At 35.4% G+C, this 27,217-nt stretch overlaps 1 protein-coding gene across 2 annotated transcripts; it reads right to left on the bottom strand.

Moving 5' to 3' along the window:
• Positions 1–3,807: 3,807 nt before the first annotated feature.
• Positions 3,808–23,169, bottom strand: Shark (SH2 ankyrin repeat kinase). 2 transcript variants are annotated; one of them, XM_089651155.1, is made up of 14 exons: positions 22,951–23,169; positions 22,235–22,331; positions 21,903–21,979; positions 20,480–20,688; positions 19,627–19,825; positions 16,920–17,060; positions 14,560–14,665; positions 13,359–13,582; positions 11,753–11,893; positions 10,760–11,297; positions 10,162–10,391; positions 8,850–9,049; positions 8,518–8,743; positions 3,808–6,816 (listed from the first exon to the last, which is right to left on the bottom strand). In XM_089651155.1, exons 1-14 carry the CDS (start codon positions 22,984–22,986, stop codon positions 6,622–6,624), a joined length of 2,619 nt encoding a protein of 872 aa, XP_089507281.1. In that variant the 5' UTR covers positions 22,987–23,169; the 3' UTR covers positions 3,808–6,621. The 2 variants fall into 2 exon arrangements, with proteins under 2 accessions (XP_089507281.1, XP_089507282.1); XM_089651156.1 differs by lacking the exon at positions 22,951–23,169 and adding an exon at positions 22,568–22,732.
• Positions 23,170–27,217: the final 4,048 nt, after the last annotated feature.

Here is a 27,217-nt window from a genome sequence, read left to right as displayed (position 1 = left end):
CAATAAATAAAACACAGAGATGATATTGATTTCATTTTAATATAAAACATTAATCAATTATTAACCACTCGAGTAATGGCTACCCAAATTTGGGCAGGTGATTTTTATGAATCATAAATAAAAAAATATTTTTATAAAATCTAAAAATATGAGAAAAACGGTTAAATCAAATTGAATCCATTGGCTAGCCACAGTAAGCAGTTCATATGTGTTAGTATTAATATTTGGAGATATGATATTAATGAACTCAAATGGCCGAATCGAAAATCAAACCCCCCGAAATCTCTATCACTCGAGTAGACAAGGATATTAATTTGTGTTTATAAAAAACAGGACTCTAAAACATTTTGAGAATATATTATAATTTACACATTTCATTTACGAGTCTGTACTCCTAATTTATGATGAAATATCAAAACTAGTAAATGATTTATCATGTTTATATTGGAACAATATTGTCATAGAAATTATAATGAAAAATGCACTAATGTCAGCTACGTTGTAATTCAAGCTTATTGTTTTCCGAGAATCGCACCACGTCAACTGTATCAAGTCAAAAGGAATAAGTGACTAATTGCTACTTTTCAGAAAAATGAAAATATTAATACATATTTAAATTATCACTTCTGCCTTTTTGACTTGACTAGGAAGTCAAAATGAAGTATGTAAAATGGTTAATGGCAATTTTGTATAAATAACATAAATCTATTCGAAAGCATTTTATAAAAAAAAAACAAAGCAACTAAGTTTAAAAATAAAACCATTATCTTATACAATGAAAAAATATAACATTATATTAACTTAGGTATTTTATAATACAAATAGTTTTATCATTAGACTGATAATAATGTCCACTTTTTTTTCTAATTTGTTCATCTGTGTTATGTATATGAAAAATCCGGTTATGGTGTTTTTTCATCATATTGAAATAGAGTTCGGTTTTATTATTTCAAGACAAAGTATCCTTTATTATATTTAAATTGTAGTTCATTAATTAGTTAGCACGTCCCATTTCATAAAATTGATCTCAATAAAGCCTGGTTCAGACCAAATTAAAAAAGCGCAGACGCCATTGGCTTTTGTCGCCTTTAGTGGCTTAAAAATGCTTTTCTACACCCAATCTGAACAGGGTTTGACAATTTACTTTCTCATGTAGTTTTATATATTTTAATTATGTTAATTTACACTGAGAACCAACATAAAGTCAATTAATGATTGCAATTTTTGCTATAAATATTGCTAATAATTTTCAACTCATCTTTCAAAAGCCATTTAACAGAATGCCATTTTGGATCATATTTTCTGTCAGAAAGGCAACAATATAAATCTAAAGTGTAAAATTAAAGCAAATCAACTTATAGTGCACAAATTTTTTAATGAAATGCTTATCAAACAAATATATAAACTGTATATTTATTTTTAAAATTGGCACACAAGAAAACTTCATTTTATTTTACCTTGTTTGTATATTTTACAAAATATAATAATATAAACAAATTATGTAGTTAAACATTCTGCGAACTTAACAATGAGTATAATAATGATCATGTAAATATTGACAACATTAATTTATATGTACAATGTTCATCAAGATTTAATAAAAAATAAATATCACATATTTTTACTTCATTACTAGACTAGTTCATGTTAAAATTCCATTTGAATGTTTCATAGTAATACATAAATTTTTTTATGGCAAAATCAGTATAGCGATGAAATGTCGTTTTAAACACAAAACATAGTCAAATGTATACAATCTATATTTCATCATTGCGCAAGTGACAAGTGACATTTTCCTAACTGACATTGAGAAAATTTTTGAATAAACGATATGGTGTCGTCTCATTCTTTAAGGACATTAGTACACGGGGATAGTTACAAGTGACTCAAGTTTTAAGTGCGTAGCTTACGCGACCGCGCATGATTATCCACCATACTATTTTGCTAGAGTTCGTACACATACATGTCGACTACGGGTTTGACATCAGTTGCACGCTAATCACAAAGTTTGCATTCGCAACTATTACTCCTTTGACTTCTGTCAAACGAGTAATAGTTGCGACGTCCGAACATGATTTGAATGTTAAATTTGTTATGAAGGTGCAAGAATATCCATGTGGACTGAAATACGTCAGAAAGGATTTAACGGAGAAAGTCAATTTGACATCATTGTCATGTAGTTCCTTGGCGGCGAAGATTGCCCTACAATTAACATTTATTTAGTTGTTTGGATGAACCCAAAATCGTCATTCAGATTGTTTTTTATGCTTGTAAATATAAAGAAGAACAATATTATTGTCTTCGTCGCTAAATTCACTTGACACTGTATGAATTCCACGACTGCACTTGAAAAAATGATCACGTTCAGTATAATTCGGGTAGCGACGTGTGTGGAAACAAGCTTTAAAGAGTAGTATATCAGTAGGCTACTTGGGGTAGCGTCACAATCACGTAACTTGTAAATATCTCTGTGAGTGAAGGGCCTTAGGGTTAAATATTTCAAAGATCCATAGATTATGATGAAAATGATGTTGCAAGCTCAAAATAGTTTGTAGATAATAATTAGATTGTTGCTTCCATCAGATACAAGAGATTACCAATAGAATTAAACAATTTGTTCTGCCAGTCGTTACTCAAAACCCCTCAGACTAATTTGTACACTTTCGGGAACAGCTTGTATGTTGGAGAGAGAAAACATCATGCTTTATATTCAAATCTAGAAGTTATCAACGATAGAAGAATCAAAACAGATACGTTTATGAAACCGAAGGTTTTAATAAGGCACTGCTCATCTCGACACAGAAATTCCCTAGTGATTAAATCGACGGAGGATTCTATTGTAATGTACCATTTTATGAATGAATAAATAAATTTGAAAAAAAATATTCATCTTTGTGAAATTTTTATATGAAATGACAAAAAATGAGGTGACAATAACGTTTGTAATAAATTTGTCTAAATTTTCTTGGAAGCCTTAAACCAGGTGATGATAGTTATAATGCATGAAAAAGCATGAAATAGAAAACTTTGAAACAATCATTGATAATTAATTTGAGTAATTAAAGTGTATTTTTCTAATTAATTTTTAATAAGTAATACCTATTCTTAATTTGAAAATATACCGTATATTTGTGAATATATCGATAGTAGAGGCATTTAAGTAGGTGCATAATGATTAACGGTTATAAGGAGAAAATTTAGTCGGTCGCCTCGTGTTCGTTATAACTAAGTTTGACTGTATTTCAAAAATTATTTGTTTATTTCTAACAATAAAATAAGAAGCGTATTTCAGCGTGTTTCAAAAACAGTTTTTAGTTTTCAGATACGTTGATAAATATTCCGTTTTATTTGGATTTTATTGCAAAGCGGAAATACTTCTAACACAATATGCCAAAAGCCTGAGGAGTCAACCGCATTCTCCAATGTATATAGAAAAAAAAAGTGCGCTGTACATTATCTTTATAACAAACCACATACATATATGACATGCAGATAATATCGCTGACACAACGATATTGTCATTTTTATTTTGTGGTTAGCAAATTATCTGTTTGTATTTGATTAAAAATTCAAACACAAGATAGAAATCTGCTTACGTATAGATATTTAAATAATAAACAAACACCATAAAAATATGTAACCCATTTGTCAACAAATTTTAAATCTACTTGAACAAATCGAATGGAATGATTGAGATTAAATAAAATTTTAATAAACTCTTAAAATTAATTACTATTAATAATTTTATTAACTGCTTGATAATATTCAGTTTAGCGTAATACGTTTATGTTGTCATAAAATTTTATGATTTTACATAATTATGTAAATTTAATATATGCATAAAACTCAATTATTGGCAACAATTAGCACATAAGTTTTTACATGGTGACTGGTACATGATATAAAATATTGTACAAGAGTTATCGTGTTGATATTAGATAAATAGATTTATGAGGGGTAGGGCTCTCAACTAGCAAGCTGGAGGTCATGGGTTCAAATCCCGGCGTACGCAAATAAATTTTATTTAATTAATTTGTGTTATTTCACAAATTACTCATTTAAAATTGTATATATGTAGTGTATTTGCGGCACTTTCCAGAGTGTAAGATACTCTCAGTAATGCCTTGGTTGAAGACGCATCGTTCAGAATTGAAATGTTGATTGTTCAGTGGCCAGATCTGAATAGTCGGGTATTTCTCCACCTTCCTCTTTCCTATCTCTCTTCGACTCTTGTGCAGTTTGACATTTGAATTGTCCCTGGTAAACGCCGATTCTCGGTTCATTTCAGATTTTGATCAGTTGACAACCATGTATATTAATTTGTCCGTTATGCTTGATAACTGAATACAATTTGATCAAAAGCTGAAACGAATCGAGAATCAATATTTAACATCAGAAAGGCGTCGGTCGTCAACTTGATGGTCATCGAATGAGAAGGGAGTTAGAAACAACTGAATTGACAGAATGTTCATATTAACTTTGTCTCATCTTTAAAAACTTCCAATGTTTCACATTAAATACCAGTCACTATGTACAATGTAAAACAATTTTAAATGCAACACTTTTATGTACAATAGTGCATATTCTCACTTAGGCTCAGTTTTTAACATGCGAAAACAAGAGATAACCTTACACTATCGCTTAATCCAGGTTTAAAACTACTTCCCACGATAAAAGCATATTAGTCGTTGCACAATGAAAATGACAGCGTAAAACTGTTGAATTTGAATTCTTGTTATCGATACATATACACATAGAATAAAGAACATAAGAAATGCCTTGAGGACGTGTTTCATGATCCAAATATTTGTCCAATCTGGCCTTAAATTTTGAATACAAAACTGTGTTTCATCATGATTACGATATTCAAATGGGATGAAAATCTACAATGTCAAGCGAGTCTAAGTAACTGAGCGCTGGGCAAATGGGCTAATTGCAACATTTGTTTCCATTCAAATTTGTATGGAAGGCACTTTTAGTTTCTTCATTCTATGATATTATCACATCATTTTGGGTGCAAAATGTATTGAATTAATAAAAATCATTTCGAAGATATCAGGCAAAACACATAATGCCGGCGTTTAAAGTTTTTAAATCAGGATTATACTAGACAAAATTATTTAAGCAAATATTAAACAAAAATAAGGAAAAATAAGTTATTATGTTGAAACTTAAGTTAAATAATCAAATGCTGTTCGCTTGTGGTCATTTGGGGAACCATCTGTCATAAAATGCAAACATAGTTTTTTTATTAAAGGCATAGATGGTAAAAACGAAAACATACTTTCTGTATAAAAAGTATTGAAGACAAAAAAAATGCAAACATAAGGATCTCCCTCACATAAGGTTCGGAACAAGCGTGCCATGCGCCACTCCAGGCCGCTGCGTTCAAAAGTATAGTCCGCTAAAGCAAACTAACAGTTAGCAGCGCAGTCCATTGTGGTAATTTTCTGCGCAGGGGTAGAGCGGCACACCTGTTTCGAAATGTATGTGTAAAACCCACTATAGTTTCTTTATGGAAGACATACTGCTGTCGTAAGTAAAAATACAGTGTTTTAGTAATGACGGGAGAATAGACCTCGCCTTGAAAATTTTATAAAAAAATACTGCTAACACTACATGCACATATTTTTATTATGCCAATAAATTGTAGGATGTATATAAGATAAAACATAATTCTGTAGTTGGGCATAATATAAAGATGTCGAAAACAATGGCATTTAAACTTTGATCTTTCGTTAATAGAAAAAAATCTAGTTTTAATACAAAAAATAAAACAAAACTTACACTGAACTATTTGTAGTTTTAATTCAAGGTGATTTTTAAATACACCTTTAATGTAAATTATGACAATGAAGTTGTCTACAAACCTTAATCTGCGTATGTAACTGTTAAAAAAAGAATATATATACAGTAGAACCTCGTTAATTTGAAATCCACAGAACATAAAAACCGAATTTCGGATTAACATATTCCCATGTAATAAAATATAAAAAATTGCCTAAAAGCGAGTTCCTCAGTTGCCCCTTCAAATTCGGATAGGTTCTTCGAAGTAAATTCGTATTAATATGACTTATTCCTGCGTAAATTGAATTTCCACATTATTATTATTTCAAATTTTCGCAGCCCTTTACATTCAAATATTCAAAGTAAATTCGTAAAAATATGATATATTTCCGCGTAAATCAAAATTACGCAGCTGTCACAGCCGGACCTTTAATTATTCAAAGTAAATTAGTGAAATACAATTCAGTTTCGCGTAAATCGAAATTTCACAGTCAATTGCTGCGTCAGGAAATTCGTTTACAGAAAAATTTTTTGTTTAAAAACACAGTTTTGTCTGAAATATTTTTTCCGGATATTTGTTTTTGGCAAAAATTTTGAATTACATTTTTAATTTATTTATTATCGGGGTTCTACTGTATAATTTGAACAATCCTTACGAATATTGTATAGAGCTCAGCCTTCTAACACATAAATTATGAACTATATTTTTACCAAACTTCTATAAACTTTTAGTGAGAAACAGAAACATCTCTAAAAAGAAAGATATCTACATGACTATATTTATTTACAGATTAAATTTGAACATTTTATAAAACAATTTGTACGGTAATCAGGTCATTTGTCATCCTTGATCACCAGCTCGCTGATGTTCATGTACTCGGGGTGTGAGGAGAAGATCTCCAGCAGCTGGGCGAAGCTGGGCCGCTCTTGCGGGTCGTAGGCCCAGCAGTCCCGCATCACGGAGAACACTTCCTCGGGGCAGTCTACCGGGCGCTCTAGACGCTCGCCTCTCTCTATCATCTCTATTGCCTGGAATTACAATTTTGATTATTTATTAAATGAAACAATATAACTAATGCTGATCGGTTTCCGGAGATGCCTTCCCTCTGATGGAGCAAAGTCACTACCTGTCACAAAGTCACTGGCTTCCATGCCCTGAAAGAATAGAGTTTAAGATCTGCTTAATGACCTTCAAAGCATTGCAAGGAATGGCGCCAGCCTATATATCGGAACTATGCTTCTGACAAAACTTAAGCAATAGACAGCTTACTCTAAGGTCAGCAGATCTAGATTTTTTTATTTTTTTTTATAGTGAATATCTCACAAGAGTCCCAACTGCTCCCGTCTGGAGCCAGTGACACTATGGCATCCCCAATTGGGAGATGTTGTGAGGCTGAAGGTAAGTGGGGAAGGGAAAGAGTAAGGTGGGGAAGTACCTGGCTATTCAGATCTAGTCACTAAACACGGCTAGAGCCATTTGGAGCAACGTTTCAATTCTGAATGGTGGTCTTACACCAGGGCGATACTGGTAGTATCTTCCACTCTGGAACGTGCCGCAAATATAATGTATATTATTTTAATTAATTAATTGTGAAATAACACAAATTAATCAAATAAAATTTATTTGCGCACGCCGGGTTCGAACCCGCGACCTTCGGAATGGCAGTCCAATGCGTTACCACTGGACTATGCCGGCCGTCAAAGATGCAAGATGTTAGTAATCGTCTAATCGAACTTTCTAGGTCAAATCGAGCCGTTTACTATGATCGTTCTTTTAGTGTAACAGGCCCGCTCATCTGGAATAGACTTCCCTCAGCTCTTACTAATCTCCATAATTTGGCTGAATTTAAATGGGCTTTAAAAACAAAATTATTTAAAAAATCTTACCATTCGTAAATCTTAACTTCTTTTCGATATTTTATAATAAGCCATATTCTAAAACTTCCTCCTTGTACCTTATAACATTTCTGCTCAGAAGATACTCAAACTGCCTCCTGTTTTATATTATGTTTTTAGTTTTAATATTCTTGTTTTGTCCTGTTCTGCTGTTATTGTTTTTTCATCACTTTGTATAAACAGTATATTTAGTGTTTTAATATTAGATCTGTATTGGGTAAGGCACACTGTAGGAATAATTTTAAGAACATGACCACTAATACTAAATTACCAATTTTAAGTTTGTTATAGTTAAGCACACTTGAAGTGAAATGACACTAAATCGCGCTATATAAATTCCATGTTATTATTATTATTTCCGAACAACCGTTCCTTCCGTGAGGCATGGAATTGGCAGAGGAAGGATGAAATTAGACCAAATGCAGTAAAAATGGGATTCAAGATCCAAACACAATGTTTAACCGCGTTACAAATGTGGAGATCCGGAAACAATGCAAGATTGAATAAAGAGTAATGAAAAAGATTAAGAAAGGAATGCTTAGATGGTTTCGACATGTGAAACAGAATAACAAAGAAGAATGTAAGGATGACGACAGAAGAAGGCAGGGTAAATCAAATATTTAAGTCGAGCTAAGTCAAGAGTTAGAATAAAAGAAGAGTATGTACAAGACGATGTACGAATAAGAATAAAACAAGAAATGTGCGACGGTCCATCTTCTCTGCTGACCCTTTCGGAGAAGCGGCGTGATGACTAGATAGATAGACTCTTAGGTGAATTGCCCTTGAGGTGATATTATACACTATATAAATAATTGACAGAGTTTCAGCACTCACATCGACCCCTCTTTTGTCCCCATACGGCTGCATTCCGTAAGAGTACATCTCCCACAGTGTGACGCCGAAACTCCAAACGTCGCTCTTGTGCGAGAAGGAGCCGAAATTGTAGGACTCGGGTGCGTACCACTTGATGGGCCACTTCCCTCCCTGCGATGCCTTGTAGTAAGAGCTGTCCGTGGAGAGCGCACGCGACAGCCCAAAGTCGCTGATCTTTGCCTGGTGCCTGCAGAAGATAATGATGATTAGTTGTCATGTAACATTCATTGCACATTCATTGCTTAAAACAAAAGAACTGTGTACTGCAAACAAGCAAAAAATTATTTCTGTACCTGTCAGCCAGCAGGATGTTCCTGGTGGCCAGGTCCCGATGCACGAACCTCCGTCCCTCGAGGTAACTCATCCCGCTGGCCACCTGACTCGCCCACAGCTTCAGCTCGTACACGGGGCTGGCCTGCTCTGGGTTTTGCAGTAGGAAGTTCAGTAGCGAGCCCAGCGGAGCTAGCTCTTGGACCATGGCTAGGGCCGGAGACTGGAACGGAACAAAAAGATAATCATTTAGATTCGTTGGTATCAACCCAATATGTATAGCTTTGAGACAGTAGCAATAGGAATGAAGGAAGCTTTTTGTGTTTAGCAAAACAAACTGAGCAACCGCTAAGTTAAAATTTGATTCAAATGCACAACTTCAACTGAGTGTAATTTCCACTAAGTGATGATACTAAATGATCCAATACATTGTAAGGAGCACAGTTGGGTACTATATGTTTCTAGCTACTCGTGAAGAAGAGACTTTTGTAACTTAGAGCATGTTACACGGAGACTCGAGAGTGCGTTAGACATGTGACGAAACGGGATTTCTCGCAGGATGGCGAATGGAAATTCAACTCATAGGATCCATTTAATAATCAGCACGTTTTAGCAATAATCAAATTCTACTGCTTTTAAATTAGTTCTTACTTATCATTTTAGAACTGGTGTCCATTTCCTTAAGATTAAACACAAATTCAACTTAATCACTTTTCCTACCCAGATAAATTATAAATTAATTTTAGTGGCTTAATTGGAGATTAGACATGCCCTGAGTTTTAAGTAATAAATTATAATCATTTTAAATCTGAAATTATATTAATGGATTGTTTTACTACAGGGTTACATTAAAACAAAGCATTACAAGTGGTGCACTTAAATCAAACTGTATGGATTAACCTCCGCTATGTGTTGAACTATCAAATTGAACCCAAGGTGGTTTTATGTCTATTAGCATTGAGCAAACAAAATGGTGAAATTGAATGGAGTAATTTTTGAAAAAAATATTATATATCATTAGTATCGCAAAAGTACCGGGACTATTTCATCACCAATTTTGAGTATGTTGTAAGGTGGAAAGAATTGGGATAAGGAAGAAGATGAGAAAGAGGAAGATCGGGAAATACCTAAAATCAGATCTTGTCACTAAACATGCCTAATACCATTTCTGATACTCTGGCAGGATAAAACGGTAGCATCCAACAAGGCCACCATCTTGAACCGGAAACGGAACACACACAAATTTTCAAACAGATGAAATGCCAAACGGCTGAGTTAAAACAGGACTCCGGAATGCTCAGTTAATGACGTTTATTTAATGTGTTGCATGGTCACCTTGCAGATGCCAATGAGCCGCACGATGCATGGGTGGTTCAGCCCCATCATGACCTTGGCCTCCCGCAGGAACTCCTGACTGTTGGTCTCCACGTGCATCAAGTGCAGGGTCTTGATGGCCACGGGGATGGGGGCTGAAGAGGGCGGGGTGTAGGTGCCGTGGAGCACCGAGCCAAACTCCCCCTCGCCCAACACGGAGCCCATCGCCAGCTGACTACTCAGAATGAAATCTGAAATAGTTTAAAATATTAATGATATTATATACTACCATATAATAAGGCGAAAATATTGCTTGTGCAATGATGGAGGACTTGACTAGGCAGAGGATAAAACCTGCGACACCTGAATCAGACACTTAGGGTAAGCTCAACCAACTAATTAAACAAGATGGTATCTTGCCATTGTAGGAATCAAATATTGTACAACATTAAGAGTTACATAAAAGTGTCACGGTAATGCGCATAAAAAATTAGTGACTTAGGCCTCAGACAGCACAACTTTTGTGGCAAGAATATTTTCTAATTTGGTTCTAGAAAAAAATTCAGAATGAAAACTCCTTCTGTGGGGACCATAAATGTGTGGGTTTAACTATATTTACCTTGAGTAGTTGACAATTGTCCCGTTGCATCAATAGAAATTTCGCTGTATTTTTCAGGCGGTAATTCATCAGATGTTCTGGCGTTCTTCGGACAGTCATAAGTCTCTAGGCTCAAGTTCATTTCACTTGTGTTAGGAGGCAGACTTAGACTCAGGGTCGAAGAACCGAGGAGATTCAGTTTAGAGGCCGGACTAGACAGCACATCTTTCTTAGTTATAACATTGTTATTCGTTGCATTCTTGTTCTTGTCGATTTGTTGGTTAGATAAAGATACGGGACTTAACGAGAGATTGTTATTGATATTAGAGAGGTTAGATTTGATGGTCGGATCGGTGATAAAGTCGGTGGAGAAGGAAAGGTTTCTCGTGAGGAGGTCGATGGATTTATTGTCCGCGGGGAGTGGAGGGACAGGCGGGGGACTGGGTTCTCCGACCGGGAGAGAACCTTTGCGCGGGGATTTGCTGTGTTTGAGGGAGGCGGTGAGGGTTTTCTTTGTTCGATGTGGAGATGTTTTTTTTGTACGAGGCATTGTGGAGAACTGGAAAGAAACAAAAATTATGCATTATTACAACTAGTTTTAGGTCTCACGTCCAAGAAATAAGTTTTTCAATGACAATTTTTTTTTCGAACTTTCTTCAGGCAGTTTCTCCATAATATTGACAATATGTGAGAAAGTCCGCATTTTCACAAAAAAAAAATTTACATATGTAGATAGACGAAATACAAAACAGTTGAGTTCAAACAGCTACTATTCAGCTAGCTGCAAGTCCAACTGAGGACAGCCTTCTACGTATTTGATTTTAAGTTAGGTTGGCCATTGCAACACAGCCATTTTGAGTTATTGACATTTGAACGATTCCTATCAAACAACGATTCTCAACCTGTTTCCGCTTTTGATGAAATTGTGAAAGCAAAATCAGTCGTCAAACATAACGGTCAAGCTGTCGTCGTATAATTTTCTACCCTATGAACAATTTGAGGTTAAGTTCTTACTTCAGGGAGTGCGGGTTTGGGCGGAGGAGGCACGGGCATCTGCAGGCAAGTGGGCAGGCCGTCCGACATGACGCTGTAGTGGTCTATCAGATGCTCCAGAGAGTCCAGGTATGGCCCGTCATCAATAAACAATTGATTCTCCTGGAAATATATAAAGACAATCACCAATTATAAAATATTGATCTCCCATATATTAAATTGTTTTACAACCAACAAAATTCAAAATTTGTGCTAAACACAATAAACATCACACAAACATATTCACTCTACAAGAAGAAAAAATAAAATAAGACTTCCCTTAGCATATATGTAACCAGTGTACATTTGTACTATTGTATGTTAAATAAATAAATAAAATATACATTTTAATGTATAGATACTAGCGATGGGTCATGACTCATTTTATTAAGAGCGGGAGCCACGGTACCGACTTAATATTTTCATAGGGCTTAGAGTCGACTCAAATTGAACGGGAGCCGTGAGTTCAGGGCGTATGAGCAATGAGAATACTGTGCTCACCCGATACGGCTCTTAGCTCCCAGCGTAAGCACAAAAATGATCGTAAGACTCGTAGGTGTAGGTACATATGTCTAAGTCCAGATGTCGTTCTGTCAGAAGCAGTTCACATCTCCGAGTATGTAATAACAATTAACACATTTCGGCCGGGTATTTTTTGCACTGGCGCTATGCTGAGTCCGGGCGAAATTCTTTAATTTGTTTTAAATTGCTATATCTTCGAAAGTAATTAAAATATTATAATACAAATTTCTACATAGTAACTCGGCATACCCAAGCTATAAAAGTACAAAACGAAAATCGAATATTATTTGAAATGCAACTCAATTAACTTTGTAATATGTTTATTACGGTGGGCCTATCGGTATTTGCTCATACCTGCCTTCTTTAAATACGCACATAGCAGTTGAGTGGGTGCATAACGGAGAAAGAGATTAGAATCGGGTTTCACGGTCATAAAAATCCTCATTCCAGGAATTGAATTATTTCACTAACAAATAATATACAATCCTTTTGTTGAAATACCGATGTAAACGAAAGGCACGAAAATAAATTTAAAAAAAGACTTGCATTACGATTCGATAATTATGTACATATAGTTGGGACCTTTACAAAGAGATTGGTATCTAATATTCATGTAAGAACATTGAATAATTCCATTTTTTCTGCCATTGAAATGAGGCCTGCGCAAAAGGTGGAACTATCCTTCCCGGCCTTAAGCATCAATCGACCGAACGGGTAGAACTACCTTTCCCGGCCGAAATGTGTTAACACTTGGATAATTTTAATGGCACTATTTATCTAAAATATTTTCTGATACAAAAGAGTAACCATTCAATTGAGCCGTGAGTCATAAAAATACTGCTTATCAAAAAGAGCTAGCTCCATTGTGCGGCTCGCTCATGAACCACTCATCACGAATGGGTACTAAAGAAATACACTATTTGAGGAAAAAGACAGATTAGAGGTAACTATTTAGATATAGAAATAGTTGGGTTGGGTTAGGTTAGATTAGAGTAAGGTAAAGGTATGTGTACAGATTGACATGGATAAGTTTGCAAGTGGACAAAGGAGTAGTGAAAATTATTACCTCCTTTCTTATTATAAAATTATAAGGCACATTTTCGCAGAGCATTGTCAGCACATATGCGCCTGTGTTCCGGTCACTGTAGCGCACGAGGAACGTCCCATCGGTGGACGTGATGGAGTGCTTCTTGCAGAAGTCCATGAGCAAGTTGACAGCCTCCTCCCGGTTCAGGGTGCCGTGGTACCACTGGGCGCGTGTTGTCTTTGGTATTTGTGGGGAGTAGTTTTCTGGAAATGACAGGTATATTAGCTCCGAAATTATAATGAATCGATACAAATATGCATTAGGTGGCGAGTCTATATGCGATATCACTAATAGCAGCTGTATTATATGGTTTTTTTTTCCATTATTTCTGGCTTTCACCCTTCAAGGGTGTTCTTGGCCATCATTTAAAATTATGGAGAAATGAAATGTGAATTTAGGTATTAATTTTATTTAAATAGGCAAATTTCAAAATTATAATGAAAATTGGAGTCGAGTTCAGACTTAGAAGAGATGAGATGTTGAATGGAGGGGAGGCAATTTTAGATAAGGCTCGATAGAAGAGAGGATATTTGTTTGGAGAGGGACAGCCAAAAAATATGTGATCTAAAGTTCCCACTTCTAAACCACAGAATGTACAATCTGGGGAGTCAACGACGTGAATTTTAAAAAGGTGGGAAGGAACGGAACAATGTCCGATCCTCATTCGAATGAGTGAAGAAATTTCTTTTTTATGTTATCTGGTTAAATCTACCTAGTTATCTACCATCGACCAACCTACCATGTACCAACGTAACATAACACAATAGTGTCACCTCTTGCATCTTGCAAGTTCATTTGAAATTGTCTTCAGAATTAAAAATCTTCAACATAAACTTGTTATTTAATTAATCATTCAAATTTTTTATTGCTACTACTTGTTTATACACATATAATTGTTTTTCTTTTTTACCGAACTTGTACTGTTACTTTATGTATACTAAATTTGTTATGTTCTCTGTAATACAGGGTGGCCGGGGGTAAAGTGTACTAACTTCGGGAGATGATTCTGCATGATGGTAGAAGTAAATAAGTTATTGTAACGAGACGAAACTGCAGGAGCTCCAATATTTTCTGGCTCTCACCTAATACGGCATCCTTATCTACAAACGGAGGTTATCGTAGATCTTCTATTGGACATGCAGCTCACAGTATTGATAATAATGATAATATGTGTTCTTACTCAGAAGTTCGTAGCACTCCATATGCCCCTCTTGCTTGGCCAAGTCAGCTGGAGTTTCATTGTTCACTGTCCGAGGGTTAGCAGGGGCGCAGAGGTCAAGGAGGACCTATCAAACATTATTTGATATTATTAAAAAGTTAACAAAGACGGTTTGTGAGAGATGTGTAATAGAGTGCAGGAATTAAGGAAGAAGTCAAGAAAACATAAGCAAAATTTCCAACTGCCGGAGCCAGTGAGACTGTGGCATCCCCAATTTGGGGAATAGTCTAAGGCTAAGAGAGTGGGGAAGAGGAAGGTTGGAAAGAAGGTACCTGGCTATTAAGATCTGGCCAGCAAACAAGAATAAAGGACTACAAATTTTGAACAATTGTCACAGATATCTCATGGTGACATTAATATTGCTAGCTGAAAACAGTTGACAATGACTCAGAAATTTCTCACACAAAAGAGAGTATGTACAGACAATTTACAAAAAGACCAAGAGCTTTGAAAGACCGGCGATATGAAGATAGACTTAAGGAACTAAGATCACCAACGTTAAGAGAAAGAAGAGAAAGGGGTGACTTGATTGAGACTTAATTTTATCTGGACATTATAGTTGACCAGGCATATAAGAAATTTCACCACACTGTGGACACGGAAAAAAAAAGAACAAAACATCTTTTGAACAAAACATCTCACTGTGGAAACATACAGGAAACACTTCTTTGCAAATAGATAGTACAGGGTTTTCCAATAAGAGGTGTTATTTTGATATTCAAAGAAACTTTTCCCATTAAAAGATCATTGGTTTCGTTGCTTGTGTGGCACGTAGCGCCGTCTTGTTGAAAGTAAACGTTATCCAGATCAATACCATCCAATTCCGGCCATAAAAAATCATTAATCATCTCTCGATAGCGCAATCCATTCACCGTATTTGTTGCTCCAGCCTAATTTTCGAAAAAGTAAGGTCCAATGACTCCGCCGGACCATAAACCGCACCAAACAGTCACGCATTGAGGATAGAGAGGCTTTTCAACAATAAATATTGTTCGCCTGAAACACTCATCCACATTGAAAAAATCTCCTGATAAAAAATACATGACGCCAACGGGACTCGAACCCGTGTCCATTCGATTTCCGGTCGAAAGCTCTGACCACTGAGCTATGGAGGCTTATCTCTTACCCGCGAAATTATTCAATATATGCTAGTGTTTCATTCAACAATTACTGCTTGTTACATTTTTTTCACCTGAGAACAACCAACTTTATTTTATATGAGAAAGGCATTGTAAGTGCTAACTCTCTCACTAGATGGCGTTGAGACAAATTGTCTACATTTAATTGTCAATGTAGACAATTTGTCATATATTGAATAATTTCGCAGGTAAGAGATAAGCCTCCATAGCTCAGTGGTCAGAGCTTTCGACCGGAAATCGAATGGACACGGGTTCGAGTCCCGTTGGCGTCATGTATTTTTTATCAGGAGATTTTTTCAATGTGGATGAGTGTTTCAGGCGAACAATTATTGCTTATAAAAATAATTGTTATCCTTTGTGCTATGCATAAATAAAATCTTGTCTTAAAAACATTAATTTATCAAAAAAATAATAAATATTGGGTTTTCCAAGCCCCAGATGCGACAATTTTGCTTGTTGACGAAGCCACCGAGGTGGAAATGGGCCTCATCACTCAAGATGATTTGCATTTGAATCACTCAAGTGAATTTTAATAATTTCAATACGTTGTTGAAGCGGGTATCATTCCATTTTTATTAATGGCGTAGTTTCTATTTGTCAAATGTCAAAAAATGACAGCTTTAAAAGTAACTTCTACCGAAATAGCGGGCTATTCAAAATAACACCTCTTATTGGAAAACCCTGTAGTAAACATGTAAACAAATTTCCACAACATGACGTCATCGATGCTACTAATATAAACCAACGTATATGTATAAAGGATTAACTTATTTTTAAATTTAAAACAACTGAATTACCTACTTTTAAACTTATTATGAAATCAGATTAAAAAAAAACGCATCAGCAGAATGCTGCCTGCTCATTAAATAAATTATATAAATAAAAATGAAAATGTTCATTTGTTCAAAATCTTAAATCTCCAAAAGTTCCATCACCGATTGCTTTGAAATTTTGACACAACGTTGCGTTCGAATACGCATGTGTTTTTATATACCTATATTATATAGATGTCACCTGATGTAACATGCTTTTTTTATTTAATAGCGACGAATAGGACGTAAAAGCAAAATGCGCTATTGTTTCTCTATCTTCACAGAAAATAATAATTTTAAAAATTTCTCGACAAAATATTTAAGATATAAATATTTTATACTAAGCGGTTGAAAGTGAACTATTACGTACCTTGATGCAATCAATGTATCCCTTGAGGGCCGCCTCGTGCATTGGTACTTGGCCGGTTTGGGCGTGGCGGATTTGTACATTGGCACCGCCTTCCGTGACCAGCACCTTCACGGTGGACGGCAGGTTAGATTGGCAGGCATACTGGAACAGAAAGAAAAACAATTTTAAATTAACCACTTAGGGTCCCGGTACGGGAATCTCGAACACGATCAAATATAAGTATGTATTTGAAGACTACTATTTGTCGTTTTGGATTGTGAGGCGTGCTTGGAGGACGCTGATCCCCGTCACACTGCATTATTGCAAAGGAACACATCTCGGTAATGAATAAAAGGATAGTTCTTATTCGGGAGTTAAGTGTTTAATATAATATAATTTTGTGGCTTGGCCTATTTCAGCATATCGTTCGCAATACATTACCATTGGTAGCGTATGGTGAGCGTGTCGCCTACCTAATTCATGATACTCTTGATAAACTTTTGACATTGTTGGTTATTTATAGTTCACAGATAAATATAATAATTCCACACTAATCTCTTCCTGCCCCTTTCTTCCTTAAATTATTATTTACTTAACCACTCGGAACATTAGAACGTCAAAAGACGTAAATATGATAATAGCGGTCAAGACATTAGTACGTCTTTTCACGTAAACGCGCGAGATTTTACAAAAATCGATTTATTTCCATCACTTGTATACGGATTGCAATGATTTAAAAAACAGAGTATCGATAATGAATAACGCTACGCGTCTGCATTCAAGAATATCTATGGAATTTCGAGGTGCATTATCTAAGTCGATTGGACTTGTCATCTTGTTCGTTCATAATTTATTGCGTTTTTAAATAATTTATTAAAAATATTTTAGTTTGGGCGGTTAATATTTTGAGGTGACTAATAGTTTTTAATTATATTTCTTCAATATATAAAGTGTTATTTCTTTATGATACTCAGAAAATAGTACATTTTTCACAGCTTTGAAATAATGGTCAGCGATTTTTACATATTTTTGACGTTTTCAGAAAATGTATATTTAGAAACGCAAATATTTACGTATAACAAAACAATACGATAGTGAATTTCATTATCTTTCCAAAACATTTTTTAGAATGAGGCTACGTTTCCCAAAACGTGAGTTATGAAGCTTTTAACAAAACTCGTGAATAACACAAAAATTTTCGCGTTTTGACAGTTCGCAAAGGAACACAAAGTAAATAAAAGTCCTTTTCTGAGAGGTTAACTAATTAACCATCACACCACATCTTCACATCTACCACTCTAGATGTGGTATAACTAACTAACTATATAACTAACTAACCATCACGCCGTTTCCCCTTAGGGGTAGGCAGAGAGGACGGACAGCCAAACAACTCGGTCTTGGCACACACTTCTTGCCTCATTCACATTCATACATACCCTTTTATTATTCTGACTCTTGACATGGCCCGACTCGAGTATCTGATTTACTTGATCGTGCCATGTCTTCCTCAGGCGTCCCCGACTTCTGCTATCATTCGCATTTGCATCATATATCCTCCTTATGGAGTTCTGGTACCTACCCTGATGTATGGAAGTGAGGCATGGAACTGGCAGAGAAAGGATGAAAGTAGATTGAATGCTGTTGAAATGAGATCCCTGAGGCGTATGTGTGGTAAAATCATGTATGATCGTGTGAGGAATGTGGAGATCCGCAAAGAGTGCAAGGCTGATGTAAGCGTAATGAGTATGATTAAAAAAGGGACGCTTGGATGGTTTGGGCATGTAGAGCGAATGAGCGAAGAATTTCGAAAAAAGTTATTTATATTTTTTACATCTACCATCGTGTAGACCTCCCGAAGTTATGCACTTTACCCCGTATAAACGACACCCTGTATAAATGCTTTCAGCTTCACAAATCATACAATTATAATAAAAAACCTGTGATTTTTCTTCATTTCATGATTGAGTCTGTGCCATAGACATATGAATATTAGTAGACCTGCCCTAAGTGATTAAAAGCGTATTATCCCCACTCCCCATACCGGTTCCATTGGAGCCGGCTGTGCTCGCATATGGCCTCAAGTGAAATTTGAAAACGTGACGTCATCATTCTTGTGCGAACTATGGTCGAGGCATCATCGGTTCATTTTACGAAATAACACGGCAAAATGTTGACTTGTACTATGAAAACTTGTAAAAATAGATGTGAAAAAGAGAATAAACCCAATTGTCGTATTACATTCCATATATAAGCATTATTTTACTTTATTTTAAGCATATTCACATCGTATAATATGAATCAGTTGTTACTATCACATCGAGAAACGTCTGGACGCGAAACACAAAGCTGGTTGGTTGCTGGGAAGTAAATTATGAACATTTATAAAAGTGTCTTAACTAAATACTTAAACGAAATATTCGACTCTGAAAATAGAACCGAATTTTTTTGCAGAATTTGGACTTCGCAAATTTGTTCATAACGTGGCGAGTAATTTGCGCTCCCATGTAAAAATGTCTATTCATTCAAAAGCAGATTTTACTTTTAAGAACTAAATGGTGATATTATAATGCGAGATGCCTATTTACTGTCAGATTGATTTATTGACGAATCACATTCAGCTTCACTCCCTTCGTTCTTCAACAGTTGATTTTACCCCTCGCCATTATCTTCTCGTCTATTAATTCCTATGTCTGTGGTCTGTGCAATAAAATTTAAAGCTTTAACTTACGTGCAAGGGTGTAAAACCAGCTGTGTCCCTACAGTTCACACTTGCACCGGCCTGAATCAGCTTGCTCAGTATGTCGTCTTTGCCAGAACGCGTGGCTAGGTGCACTGCGGTCTGGCCGTCCTGGTTTTTGGCATCGCGGCTGTGGTATCCGCAATCCAGCATCTGAGACACCACTGTGTAGTTGCCAACTTCTGTGGCCCTGGGAACAACAAAATATTGTTTCAAAATAACATTGTCAGCATTTTTCCAAACGTGTACGTTCCACTGTTGACGCAAAACAACATGGAGATCCTTGTTTCGACCCTTTACCACCGTGGCAGGACTCGGCCTTTAATGTTAATGTGTCTTTCTGTTTATTCAAGATTTTCTGCACAGTAAAAAGATAAAACAATTAATGCGGTAAAACGATACATAGAGGAACGATCGATGAAATCTATTTTTGTGAATTTTGTATGAAATTAATTCAGGACTGGAAGAAATAAACGACAAATGTAGGAAAACGATTATTTGGCGATCGATCGAGAATCACTGTACATAATTAAGTTAATGGCGTATGTATTTGTAAACATCCGTAATGGAGATTACAGGGTGACTTTTAGGAGTTTTCTAAAAAAAACAGTGGGTAAGAACATGTTTTTTTTTAACAGGAAAACAATCCAGAATGGAGGTAATAGTATTGCGACAGTTAATTGAGAAACATACGGGTTATGAACCATTTGAAGGAAGAGAATTGGATCTGAACGGGAATAAAGGAGCACAATGGCGAGGAACTACGGCCAATGGAGAACATTTATGAAGAAGGCTAAATTCCACCCTGGGATATAGCATTGTGATGATGAGTATTAATAATTACCTATGCAGTAGGTTGCTCTGGCCGTGCGTCCGTGAGTTGTGAGGCGGGGGTTTGCCCGGGCAGACCACGGCCAGCCGGGTGACCAGCCCATTGGAGTCGCCCTGGTAGTGCTGGATGAGCGTGTCCAGCCCGTGAACCGTGGTGTGCTCCTCGATGGAAAAGAATGCGTCCTCACCATGCCGCCTTATCTGGTAGTGGACCACTTCTCCCTGAAGAGTTAATTTTAAACTTCATATACATTGATTGATCATTGGTTTAAACATACTAAGGGCTGTAGTATCCAAATTTTCATAGCATTGGTTATGTTAAGTAAAATATTACATCTTAAGTTAAGTATCAGATTTGCTTTAACCTATAGATAATAGAAACAAGGGAGATGGGTCATGAACTATTGTTCGGCCACACTACTGCAAATCGCATCTATGCACAGCGCTGACTTGCCTTTGTAGCTACCCAAACGCATAACCTAAATTAGTTCCGCTGCTTTGATAGTCAGTGTAGTTTGGTCATAGCTCTGCAACAGTCAGCAAGCTACCAATGCCATACCTCAATTTGTTTCTATTATCTATGTTTCTATTATGGAATGCTTATATAGGGTGTCTGGGGGCAAAGTTCGCAAACTTTGGGTGGTGATTCTACATGATGCTAGAAGTAAAAAAATAAATAACTTTTTTAGAAATTCCAATGTTTATTTTCCCATATAAAAATATTTTTCCATAGAAGAGTATTTATTTTCGTACACAGTACCCCCCGTTGGCATCGCAAAAAAATATTCCGTGGGAAAAATAAACTACCGGAATTTCAAAAGATAATTAGTTACTTTTTCAGTAAAAAATTCTACAAACAATAAAATAAATGGAGAGAAACATTTTAGATATTTACTTGTAATTATTTACGTAACTGCCACACTTTTAGGCACATATTATGGAAATTACACTTTGTTTCAATGATTACTACAAAAAACAACTATTTGCTTGCACAAAATAGCTTACTAGGTTCTTAGTTTGGATAAATGAAGTAATTTATGGATATTTAGCTTCAAACGAATGTTTCGCAAACGTTTAGTTTAAAATTATTCATTCTATAAACTTGTCAAATTCCGCTGCACGCTTAATACGCAAAAAAATATAAATAGGCCTTGGTTTCCAGTTAATTAATACAAGAAATAACTCTTTAAGTCGTGCGAGATGGTAAAAGATGCGAAAACGTAAATAGTTGTTTCTTGAAGTAATTAAGTTGAAACGAAGTTAAATTTCCATAATCTGTGCCTAATATAAAATTATATTTATATATTAGGTTAGGTAAATATTTACCTTTTTATGAATTAAAAAAGGGCGGGTACAGTGTAAAATAGGAATATTACAGACAGATTCAGGTGGTTACAATAGTTCTACTTTATAGAAATGTGAACTAATTTTCTTACCTCGTGTAACACAGATAGAACATAATCTCCGAGAGATGTGTTGCTGTCTCGTACGAGGAACACTCCATCTTCATTTTCTGTCAAAATAACAAACTTTTATAACACACAGTTTTGCACACATAAAACATAATATTATACAGATTATCGCAAGTCGGTGACGAATTCTAATATTTAAACAACAAAGAGAAGTTGAGATGATCTTTAATTTATTGAATCACGTGACAGTTGTCAAGTCCCAGTTCATGCCCAGTTCTGCCTATTGTGTTCGAATTATAATCTTCGTTGTTGACAAATTAATTATTTAGGAAGTATTATAAAAATTATTCTGTCACCTTTTTTGAGTAAGCTTTCGGCTTCGTCCCTCGAAATCTTCCCATGAAACCAGTTCATATTATCGTCTCGATTCATTCGAAGGAGGAAGGAATTCGTCTAGAAGAAACAATTCGATGTCAAATTCCAAACATTTTCAATATCAAAAATGACAGAGTAAAAGATTAAAAAGTAAAACTAGCACAAATGTTTACGGCGTCAAAATAAGATAATATTAGTTGTTTACAAACAAAGTTAACTTTTAAATTATAACACTTTAGATTATAAACATCCAAAACTAATTAACCACAGTGACATGACAAAAGAATTTTGACAACTTTAAAAGTTTCATTTACCACATAAATATCTGCTCGAAATAATCTAATTAATTTTGAAAAACTTCAACAATTGAACCTACAAAGAAATTAATACTGTAATAATATGGCTCAATGAGAAAAATAACAAAAAAAAACTATTTGAAACTTTTCGCTAGACTAGGCATGCGTGTCGTGGCCGTGTCATAATAAACGCCATTTTTGTATCTGTCTCTTTCTGTCATGTTTTCTTCTGTCAATCGACAACCACCGGAGTCAAAGCGATCGCTGTTTATAAAACAAAATATTTTCACCGAATGACTCATAGTTAAACGAAGAAAAAATTAAAAATTTTGCAATGTTAACGATATCGTCACTTTATCAAAGAATAAATGTTGATTTTATAAAATTCCAGATCACAATACCTTCAATAATATGAATGACGTCATTGTTTTTATCATGTTTTCGTTTATTTTTAAATGAAATCTATTATTATTATTATCACTCGTGAAACTTTACATGTTTCAATGTTCACTTAGGATTAACCGATAGGATAATTTTGAGAACTTGTGCGAATTATCAGAAACGACATAGTTTCTCTGAATAACAGCGATCAGACTGAGCGAATATACCAGACGTCCACGCGCGAGATCCCCGGCTTCGTGTAATTCGAATGACTCATAACAAGGTCAATTCCGAGATATGAATCACCTTGATTCATTCAACAATAAGTAAAAAACTAACTAGGTACATATAATTTATCGAATAACATTAGACAGTATGGAATTACGTTTCCGATATTGCATGATTTGCTACGAAAAAATATACTACGTATTTAGATACTAAATTTATTACAAAAAACTTTATCATTTCCAAATGATAAAAGCAGACATTAGAATGGGAATTTCTAAATTTGAAATTCCGTACTTTCTATATTATTTTATTTCGTTTTATGGGTCCACTCTAGAAAGGAAAGCTCTTCAAGCGAACGGGAATGCAACAGGCAAGTAGGTAGGTAACTACCTCCGCTCGACACTTTCAAGTGAAAGCCTCGGAATAATTTTGTCAATAAGTTAGTAAGTACCTACTTAATCTTATTAAGTATCTACGTACTATATTTACCTACTCAGCCCAGTGCAGTGTCAATATATTATTCTTCAATTTATATTCTTATTATTATTCTTTCAACGCCTTTTCATACATTGTAACATGATTGTAACCAATGGTTGTGATCGGGACGACGATTTTTAATGGTGAGTTTGAGTTTTTCCCATTGATTTATGATTTCCCCACAAGAAACCGATAAGAATCATATTGGTTTCTCGTTCCATTTTATCAAAATATACTGTATAAGGTCGTTATTATGTTATTACGTAAAATACTATTATTACGATGATTAACTTTCAACATTTATATATTTTAATACTTATGTGTGTAAAAGCTCAAAGGGAATTTAAATAAATAAATATTTGTCGCATCTTTTGTTTTTATTTCGTCTTTTACATTTGGTTCTGATATCCAGTAGGTGTGGGGACTGAACCTAAGCCAGTTTTCTATTATAAAACATTCATACAGTCGATAATAATTGGTAAAAAAAGCAATCTGTAGTTTTTATACGGTTAAAATATTTACTCTAATAATAATAATTGGACAATTTGAACAGCGGCGTTTTTGTGAAAAACTACCTAAAGCGCGTAAGCATCTATTTATCAATCAGTCCTAACATATCACCCTTGAGATTATTTTTCTTCAAACGGCGCTACATAAAAATTATACAAATCAATCGAATATTATTGATTACACTGATCACCTACCTAAGCGTTTACTAGTTTTGACAAGGTTTGGCCAAAATTATTCTGGAATTTTAAAACAAGAAGAACAACACATTTTTTTAAAGTTTACCCGGTAGAGTAGTGTAGGTAGATTTAGTTTACGTTCCGTTGGACGCGTAGTGTAATTTTCAACCAAACGTTGTTTCAATATTGTGTTTCTAGATCCATAAAATTAGTTTGATTGCGTCCACCGACCGCTCATAGGTCAAACGATTTGATTATGAGTCATGGAAATCAACAAAGGAGTGTTAATAGCTCGTGATTGTCTTTTAAAATGTGTCACAAAAATTTAACAGACTCTTGGGTGATTAAGGATTATTCTAAATTATTTATTGATTTTTGGGAAAGTTAACAGCAAATCTTAAAACTAACATATGTTACTAATAACAAAAAATAAAACGAGAAAGGGGCGAAGGACGGGAGTAGCTGGGAAGGTAGATTGAATGATATACTTTGAGTCCTGTTGTGTACCTAATGATTTTTCGTTTTGTCTCGTTAACAATTTAGTTGAATGAATTTGTTGATCTATAATAATTAATATTGTATTTAATACGTTAGTTATATTTAGCACAAAGAAAGGATGCTAGGATTTTGCCATTTCTTTTTCAGAGAAGTGTTGAGTAGATTTTTTTTCTTACGCAATTGAAGTTAATAATCGTGTATTATTTCATAGTGCTTTTACGAAGTATTGAATTCCGTAAGTCTAAAGGAGGAAACACATTATTAAAACGCGACGCGACGCCACGTCTCGACACCCGATATGCACCGTGCACATTACTAACACGCGACGCCACGACATACTAGCAATTTCTGAATACAGTTAGCTAACAGCAGTGGAAGTGAATGCTTTTGTACTATGGATTTAATAAATAACGAGTCAGATGAAGACTTTGAAGAAGATTTGATGCAAATTATGGGTACATATATGATACTTAAACGACTCAAGAAAAAGAGAATAACTAGGCGTTACTGGGTTCATGAAATAAATCAAAAGAGAAGTATGTGTGGTGAATATCATACTCTGTATCCAGACTTACTTCAAGATAGTGAAAGATATCATATGTATTTTTTGGTTACTAAAACACAATTTTAAGAAATACACGAATTTATTCAAAGTGACATACACATGAAAGACACTACATTTCTCGAAGCCATTAGCATGCCATTAGCAGTAAAGAAAGACTTGCTATTTGTCTTAGGTAAGTACCTAATATAAAAAAAATAACATTATGACCAACATTGTTATAAAATTCTTTCAAATATAAATTTTCTTCCTGCGATTGTTCAGAGTCTACTTTCGTTTTATAAACTCAATTAATTGTTCGTCGATCATTTCGCTACTAAATACATGCAAAAATAATATTAAATTGGCATAAATTCCGTATATGCTCTGTGACAGTTCTCGAACGACTGACGCGTGGCGTCGGGTGTTGTCTAGAAACATACAGCGCAGGCCGCGTCGGGTGGCGTGTTTACCCCCACCATGGGCAACACACCGACCCACGTCTGGATCGGGTGGCGTGTGTGCGCATGGCGTCGCGTCGGATGTTCATAGTGTGATTCTGGTCTATAGAAAACAATACATTTGATTCGACTCAACACGCATCGCGTTTCATCGGGTCGCGTCGGGTTTTAATAATGTGTTTCCACCTTAAACGTAAACTTAAGGTGAAAACACATTATTAAAACCCGACGCGACCCGATAAAACGCGAGGCGTGTTGAGTCGAATCAAATGTATTGTTTTCTTATGACCAGAATCACACTATGAACATCCGACATGGCGTCGCGTCGGATGTTCATAGTGTGATTCTAGTCATAAGAAAACAATACATTTGATTCGACTCAACACGCATCGCGTTTCATCGGGTCGCGTCGGGTTTTAATAATGTGTTTCCACCTTTACACCCGTGCTCTTCAAGCGGGTTTCCTACAGAGCATCGGATCATCCCGATGTATGAAACGAATATTAGAACTTTGTCGTTGAAAAACCATTTTGTGAGGTCTATTGTAAAAATCAATATTACAACGCTAAGATCTCACAACCCACGATTATTAAAGGCACATGCATATGTTGTTGCGCTACTGGTGTCGTTTTCACAGAAATAACAATTTGGTAGTGGTGAAAGGAAAGAACTTTATTGCTTCAATGAACACAAAGATAATATTTGAAGGTACGATTTTAGTATCTATACTCATAGCAGCCATTTTTGTGCATGGTAGATACTAGATTTGGTTTGATGCTGCCAGTAGGTAAACGTGTACAGGACCACTTGGCGTATATTGGCCGTTGACGACCAATGCGATTACTGCCGGTTTTTCGTGTACACAGGATCTTGGTGCCAACGTTGGCCCTATGCGTTGGCTAATGTATAGGTACTAGGAGCTTTATACGTCCATCGTGTTGCTGCATCCTCTATTATTCTTTTGTCCAAAATATAACTTCTTCAACAGCAACAATAGCTAATGTCGTTATTATTTTATTGCAAAATTGGCATTAGACTATTCTAGTCTCTAACAAGGGATGTGTAATGACAAGAGAAGAGTGCAACTATGCGATGCAACTAAGTAATTTATTTGTTTTCTGTCTCTGTATTATTAGGGCACTTTCTCTGTTTATTCTCTATAAAATGCCCTGCATACAAAGTTTGTTAGTTAACCGGTCGGTGGCTTAGTTGTAATCCAGTTTGGGTCCCAACCAGGCGTAGAGTGTATTCAATTCCTCGGCTGGCTAAGTCCTCCATCACAACAAAAGCAACATTTTCCGCTTGTTGTGGTGGTAGTAGGAGATTTTCAAATATTGTCAGGTTATTCGTAACCCGGGAATGTTTGTCTTTCTTTTTAAAAAAAATATTTACTCTC

The sequence above is a fragment of the Hesperophylax consimilis genome, chromosome 3, assembly GCF_061612785.1.
Source record: "Hesperophylax consimilis isolate HC1 chromosome 3, BYU_Hcon_1.0, whole genome shotgun sequence".
Classification (NCBI taxonomy): domain Eukaryota; kingdom Metazoa; phylum Arthropoda; class Insecta; order Trichoptera; family Limnephilidae; genus Hesperophylax; species Hesperophylax consimilis.
Note: the sequence above shows the minus strand (reverse complement) of the source record. Positions and strands in the feature narration are given on the sequence as shown.

Coding starts and splice junctions, on each gene's coding strand:
- Shark (XM_089651155.1), bottom strand. CDS start 22,986: ATGATAAAAACAATGACGTCATTCATATTATTGAAG. Junction 14,666..16,919: donor GATACATTGATTGCATCAAG/GTACGTAATAGT, acceptor AATGTTTGATAG/GTCCTCCTTGACCTCTGCGC. Junction 11,894..13,358: donor ATTTTATAATAAGAAAGGAG/GTAATAATTTTC, acceptor ATATATTTCCAG/GAGAATCAATTGTTTATTGA.